At 48.9% G+C, this 7,161-nt stretch overlaps 1 protein-coding gene across 1 annotated transcript in view; it reads right to left on the bottom strand.

Annotated features, from left to right (window-relative positions):
• Window positions 1-7,155, bottom strand: part of LOC102767859 (chromosome unknown open reading frame, human C19orf57) — a 20,664-nt gene extending 13,509 nt beyond the window's left edge. Inside the window, 3 exon segments of the mRNA XM_006761391.2 lie at window positions 769-943; window positions 6,000-6,050; window positions 6,776-7,155. Of these exon segments, the coding sequence (XP_006761454.1) occupies window positions 769-943; window positions 6,000-6,030 (206 nt within the window). The 5' untranslated portion in view covers window positions 6,031-6,050; window positions 6,776-7,155.
• Window positions 7,156-7,161: the final 6 nt, after the last annotated feature.

The raw sequence follows: 7,161 nt of genomic DNA, 5'->3' as shown, positions 1-7,161 counted from the left end.
CAGGAGGCAGCCAATCAATGATTCTCTCTCATCATTGATGTTTCTATCTCCCTCTCCCTCTCCTTTTCTCTCTGAAATCAACCTTTGTTGGCATATGGGACGATGCTCCAATCAACTGAGCCACCGGGCCAGGGCTAAAAAATAAAATATTTTAAAAAACATTGGTGAGACTATGTTTATCCTATATAATAAAACCTTAATATGCAAATCGACAGAACAGTGGAATGACCAGTCACTATGATGTGCACTGACCACCAGGGGGCAGATGCTCAACGCAGGAGCTTCCCCCTGGTGGTCAGTGCCTGGGGGAGTGCTGCTCAGCCAGAAACTGGGCTCACAGCTGGTGAATGCAGCAGCTCACAGCTGGCAAATGCAGCAGCGGTGGTGGTGGGAGCCTCTTCTGCCTCCACTGCAGGCGGGTGGTAAGGAGAGAGGGCTCAGACTGGGCTGAGGGAACCCCTCAGTGCACAAATAAGGAGCGAGGGGTCCCGGATTGCAAGAGGGCTCAGACTGGGCTGAGGGAACCCCACAGTGCACAAAATCTCGTGCACCGGGCCTTTAGTATTATAATAATTGTGGAGATATACATGTATACTTTTTAAAAAAAAGACCCAAATCTGGAACCAAAATTTCATATGATTTCAACTTTGGAAGTGGAACAGGAAGAAGCATGAAGATATGCTAATGGGCCTGAATTGTGCCAGCAGAGGTTCCAGAGACAGAGTAAATCTAGATTCTGATAGTAAGAGTCTGTTCTGAGCCACCTACCTGGAGGCCTCCTGTCCTGATTCCTCCCCACTCCGCTCTGTAGAGGGAACAGGTCCTGAACTGCCGTTTGACTCTTCAGGGTGACCCAAAGGGCCAAACTGGAAACTCTGAGGATCCCCGTCAGGGTCTCCGAGCCTTGGGTGCTTTGTGGGTTTTGGTGGACAAATTCCTTCTCCTGGTTTAGAGAAAAGGAAGACAATGGGGTAGAGGATGCCAGGAGCATGCACTTCCGTGGCTGACAACCAAACCTGGCGAGGCCACTGCGGCAGTGTGAGCAGGCTTGTTCCAAGGGCAGGAAACCACTGCTCTGACACCTGCCTGGAAAGCGAGAGACGGGACGGAACCTTATCCAGGTGGGGCCTGGGAGCTTATGTGGCTACGGGACTCCAAAGCTTTTTACCTGTGGACTGGTCATGATTGAGGCTGAATCCTGAGTTGGCCTGATTTGGCTCTAAACCACAGAAGACAAAACCCAGCTGACTGCTTTTCTGGGGAGGTGGTGAGAGGTGTGTGGTGGCTCCTTTGGTCTCAGCTCAAACAACCCTGCAGAGGGGCCATTCCCTAACTTTTCTATAGAGCATCCCTGTCAGGCCCATGCTGTTTTTGTTGAAATCAAAGCTCTTCTGCAAGAATCAATGTACTGGGTCCTTTCTGTCTTGCCCACTACAACTTGCTCCATGCAAGGAGTGGCCTTGTTTATCTCACTCTCTGCTGAGTCTCAAGTGCCCAGAAGAGCATCTAGTTCACCATCAGTGAACAATAAATACTTGGTAGATGATTGAATAAACATGTAGAAAATACACATCACTTCCCAGGAAACGCAGATACAACTAAATGGTGTACCACTTGCCAAAACCGGTTTGGCTCAGTGGATAGAGCGTCGGCCTGCGGACTAAAAGGTCCCAGGTTCGATTCCGGTCCAGGGCATGTACCTGGGTTGCGGGCACATCCCCGGTGGGGGATGTGCAGGAGGCGGCTGCTCGATGTTTCTCTCTCATCGATGTTTCTGACTCTCTATCTCTCTCCCTTCCTCTCTGTAAAAAATCAATAAAATATATTAAAAATAAATAAATAAATGGTGTACCACTCTAGTTTTCTGTGATGCCTGAAAATATCCACCCTGGGAAAACTTGGACCCAGAGTGATTAAGTACTAAGGAACTGATGTCTCAGCTGCCACTTATTTCCTTGTATCTCTGCAATACCTTCTCCGTCACTGAGAGCAATTTAGAGCCTAAAGGCACTTTTAAAAATATATAGATTTTATTAATTTTCACAGAGAGGAAGGGAGAGGGATAGAGAGAAACATTGATGAGACAGAAACATCGATTAGCTGCCTCCTGCATGCCCCCTACTGGGGATTGAGCCCACAACCAAGGTACATGCCCTTGACTGGAATCGAAACTGGGATCCTTCAGTCCACGGGCCAATGCTCTATCCACTGAGCTAAACCGGTTAGGGCCTAGAGGTATTTATTAACATCTCTTTGTTGGATAAAGGAAACTCCCTTACACATGAACCGCCAATTGTTGCTGGTTTGTGAAATGTCCCCAAATCTGGGCTCAACTGAATCATTTATTTAATGAACAAATAATAAGGTTTGACTCTGGTGAGCTCCAGGCCAGACACTGTCCTAAGAACTTGGGTATGTTATGATAAAACTTCAAGGTAGGTTCCTGTTGTTATGCCCATTTTACACATGAGAAAGCATAGGTACAGAAGGCCCAGGAATCCAGAACGGGATCCAGGCATCCGACTCCAAAGTCTGCACACCTAAGTGTACTTCGGCATTTATTGAGTGCCTACTATGTACCGTGCTTTTGACCAGGCAGTGAAGACAAAAGGACAAACCAGACATAGGCCTGATCTTCCTGGAGTTCAGTCACGTAGACCCTTTCCAACCTCAGCTCCTTACACCCACTGACATTAACCCATTGAATCAGGCCCCCCTTTCTCCCAATGCCAATTGCTAGGGTCCACCTCAGCATTCATTCAACTGTGTGCACTCCACTAGACCACAGCAACTTTCCTATAATTTCTTCTAATTCTGTTATGGTTCGTGTGTGCCCATTCAGAACTATAACCCACTGCTACGTATTTGATTAGCTCTCTCAAAGAAAAATGAGAAGCATTTTTCTTTTTTTTCTTGACTTGACCTTGAAGGTGTGGAGGGGAGGCACTAAGTCTGCTGTACCTTTTGATCTCATGCTTGATCTGCCTCTTCTCAGTGCCCACCCCAATGCTGCACCCAGAGCAACGCTCCAATGAGTTTCTTACACAAACATATTCCTACCTTGTGGTCTGCCAGAAAACACAAAATACAGCAGCTTCATTTATTTGGTTTTTTTTAAAGATGCCCAAACACTAGCTTTCTTTGCTAATCTAATGGACATTTATAGCAAATAAGAAGCAAAAATATCAACAGAAGTGAAGAGCCTCTCATTTCCTTCCTGTGATCTGTTCCCACAGGACTAATGTACGAAAAAACTAAGGCAGAACCTTGTTTTCAACACCAAAGGCCAAAAAGATGTTGGAAGGGAAAGGGCTTCTTTCACCAGCTGCCAGAACTGTCTTCCTCTCTCCCCACCCCATCCAAGGCACACAGAAACAGCTGGGCCAGCCCCGGGGTTCATTGAGCTGGGGGTCCACAGCCAAGAGAGGCCCCAGATGACTTGCTGTGGGTGGGCTTGGCTGCCCCCAGCTTCCCCCGCTGAGGTCAGAGAAATTCTCATGTCCCAAGCAGCCTATTGCTCATCTCTACACAAAATATTTCAATCTGTTGATAATTTATTTTCGGTCCCACATTTTGAGGGGGGAAAAAAATGAATGCTACTCCCTAACTTCATTAAGCACTAAGTAAAGAAGTTATTGCTAAACTTTTAAGAAATTTGAGTTACCTTAGACAATAGACAGGGAAATCAAACTATGCTATGTAATACTTGTGTTTCTTTTCTAATGAGGAAATTTTATATGTATATGGACAAGTGAAGATGGTCCCAATATACCATGAAGTAAAAAACAAAGGTTGGCCCTAACCGGTTTGGCTCAGTGGATAGAGCATCGGCCTGTGGACTGAAGGGTCCCAGGTTCGATTCCGGTCAAGGGCATGTACCTTGGTTGCGGGCACATCCCCAGTTGGGGGCGTGCAGGAGGCAGCTGATCAATGTTTCTCTCTCATCAATGTTTCTAACTCTCTATTCCTCTCCCTTCCTCTCTGTTAAAAAAATCAATAAAATATATATTTTTAAAAAGGTTGCATATCAATGTGCGATGACACTATTTATATATATAAAAGCCTAATATTTTAAGTGTCTGACCATTTGACTGTTCTACCAGTCACTATGACATGCACTGACCACCAGGGGCAGACACTCCAATAGGTAGGTTAGCTTGCTGCTGGGGTCCAGTTGATCAGGACTGGGCAAGATGGGCTGGACATGCCCTGGAGCCCTCCTGTGGTCCCTCTCCAGCCTCTAAAATATTTCTTCTAACTAATTTCCTTTCAATGTGTATGAATCCGTGCACTGGGCCTCTAGTTTCCCAATAAAAACACTGTATTTTTGTATGTGAAGGAAAAGCTTGGAAGAAGTAGTGTACTCAGGTTCATTTCCTGTTTTTGTTTTTGCTTTTTTAATGTTTTAAATTTTTATTGACTTCAGAGAGGAAGGGAGAGGGAGACAGAAACATCAATGATGAGAGAGAATCATTGATTAGCTGCCTTCTGCATGCTCCACAGTGGGGATTGAGCCCACAACCTGGGCATGTGTCCTTGACTGGAATCGAACCGGGGACCCTTCAGTCTGCAGGCTGATGCTCTATCCACTGAGCAAAACCGGCTAGGGCCTGTTTGTTGTTGTTTTTTACATCCTTACCTAAGGATATATGTTTTTGATTTTTAGAGAGAGAGAGGAAGGGGGAGGGGGAGAGAGAAAGAGAGAGAGAGAAACATTGGTTGCATCTTGTACCAGCCCAGTTTGATCTGGGGATTAAACCACAACCAGGATTTGAACCCTAAACTTTTTGGTATAGGGGACAACACTCCTATCAACTGAGTTACCTGGCCAGGACATTTCCTATTTTTATTTTTGTTTGTTTGTTTTTTAAATGCTGTACTATATGATTGATCCTTGGCCTGTGGTTTTGCTGGATGTTAACATAAGGGAATAAAGTCTGAAAGGACAATCATAATAGTAGCATATATTTGCGTACTATCTAGGGTCTCTTCTTGGTCCATGACAAACAGTAATCCAGCCCTGGCCGGTGTGGCTCGGTGGATACAGCATCGGCCCTGGCACTGAAGGGTGGTAGGTTCAATTCCCGTCAAGGACAGTACTTGGCTCTATCCAGGTTTGATCCCCAGCCCAGTCAGGGGCAGGTGTGGGAGGCAACCAAGCAATGTGCCCCTCTCACATCAGTGTTTCTCCCCCCTCCCTCTGCTCTCTAAAAATCAATGGAAAAAAATATCCTAAGGATATTTTGTAAGAATAACAAAACAAAACAACAAATATTATACTAATCCACATCTGAGCTCTCGGGCAGGGTTCTCTACCTTAGCACCACTGACATCTGAGGTTGGATCACTCTGTGTCGTGAGGGCTGTCCTGCACATCCTATGACTTTGAGCAGCATCCTGGCCTAGACCCACTAAATGCCAGGACCACCCCTCCCACACACACCAACTGTGAAAACCCAAAATGTCTCTAGACATCGCCAACTTCCTCTGCAGGGCAAATGCCTCCCCCCACCAGGCAGAGAATCACTGTTCTAAAGAAAAGGAGAGGCGCTCTATGACCCCGTTTGCAGAAGGGGGAAAGTGAGGCATGCAGCACGTCACCTGCCCCACGGAGCAGCAGAGTGGGGCAGGACGCAGGTTTTTGGTCTGACTGCGAAGCACGTAGCCACACACCAGAGGGCCTTGCAACACGGCACGCTCCATTCAGGACCAGTCTCTGGTGTGGGCTTGCATGGGGGTTGCACCCCTGCCACAAACCCGGGGCCCTGCCCCCTCTCCCGGCTGTAGAACCCGCCAGAGGCTGGAGGAAGCCCACAAAGCTTTCACTTTCTACGGGAGGCATTCTTCCATCATTTATACTTTTTTTTACCAGCAGGTATTAAATTATTTTTTTTAAAGGAGCTTGGTGTGGTCACTTCAGCATTTCCACAATTAATAAGCCCAAATTCCTACGAAGCGCAGAAACGGCCATAAAGAGATCAACTTGAATATCCAGCTACCTGAGGTCCGCAGCTTCTTCCGCTTACTCATGTTATCCCTCCCTGAGAAACCTGAAAATGAGCAAAATTCCATCGTTACAAGCAGTCCCTGCCCCCCATGCAGACCCAGGGCCGTGGGCTGAGGGGAGAAGCCACCCCGTCTCCCACCTTGGCCCGCGGGCCGCCCTGAGGGGTCAGTTGGGCCCCAGAGGACGCAGGTGGGAGTCGCAGCAGCCCCGGGCCAGGCCTGGCTGGGAGGAGCTCAAACCTCCTGAGGAGGGAGCTGCCCGGCTGCCCAGGGTCAGGCGCGCCCAGAGGGACCCGGAGGGGGCGGTGGGAAGTCTCGGACAGCCTGTGCGCCACTCCTCCCTCCGGGCTGGGGGTCTCCGGAACCTTCTAGAGGAGCGGTTCTCAACCTGTGGGTCGGGACCCCTTTGGCGGTCCAACGACCCTTTCACAGGGGTCGCCTAAGACCATCCTGCATATCAGATATTTACATTACGCTTCATAACAGTAGCAACATTACAGTTATGAAGTAGCAACGAAAATGATTTTATGGTTGGGTCACAACATGAGGATCTGTATTTAAAGGGCTGTATTAAGAATCTAGAGACACGCGAGGGCTTTGGGGGGACCCTGGGAGTCCTTCAGAGTCACCAGGTGACTTCAGAGGGGCCTTCGGGGGCGCTTCAAGGGCTGGACGTGGGGCCTTTGGGGAGGGGGGGCGTTGGGCCTTGAGGGGACGGGAGCGACCACAGGGCAATTCCACCCTCAGGGACTGACCAGCCCAAACTGACCTGGGCCAGAGAAGTTGTTGAGAAACCTCTGTCCTTTTCAGGCACTGGGAAGGTCTGCCTGGAGCGGGTGGGGGACACCTAGGTTATGTTATATGCGTGAAATATTCTGGAGAAAATGAAAGATAATCTGGTCCCTCTCAGAGGCCCTCCGGGAGGGTCTGGAACTGAAGGGCCAGGAGGCCTGAGGCCCGAGCTTGTGGAATGGCTTCTGGCAACTAGACCCACACTAACCCTACCGCGGCCACCGAAATGTGAGGAACGCCCAGACCCAGACCGCCGCGCGGGACGAAGCGAAGCCTGCGGCCACGGCCACCCCACACGCCTGAGCGCGCTCTACTTCTTTCCCGCGCACGGCGAGGCCCAGTCCCGCGCATGCGCGGCGCCAG

The sequence above is a fragment of the Myotis davidii genome, unplaced genomic scaffold, assembly GCF_000327345.1.
Source record: "Myotis davidii unplaced genomic scaffold, ASM32734v1 scaffold1238, whole genome shotgun sequence".
Taxonomy (NCBI): Eukaryota; Metazoa; Chordata; class Mammalia; order Chiroptera; family Vespertilionidae; genus Myotis; species Myotis davidii.
Note: the sequence above shows the minus strand (reverse complement) of the source record. Positions and strands in the feature narration are given on the sequence as shown.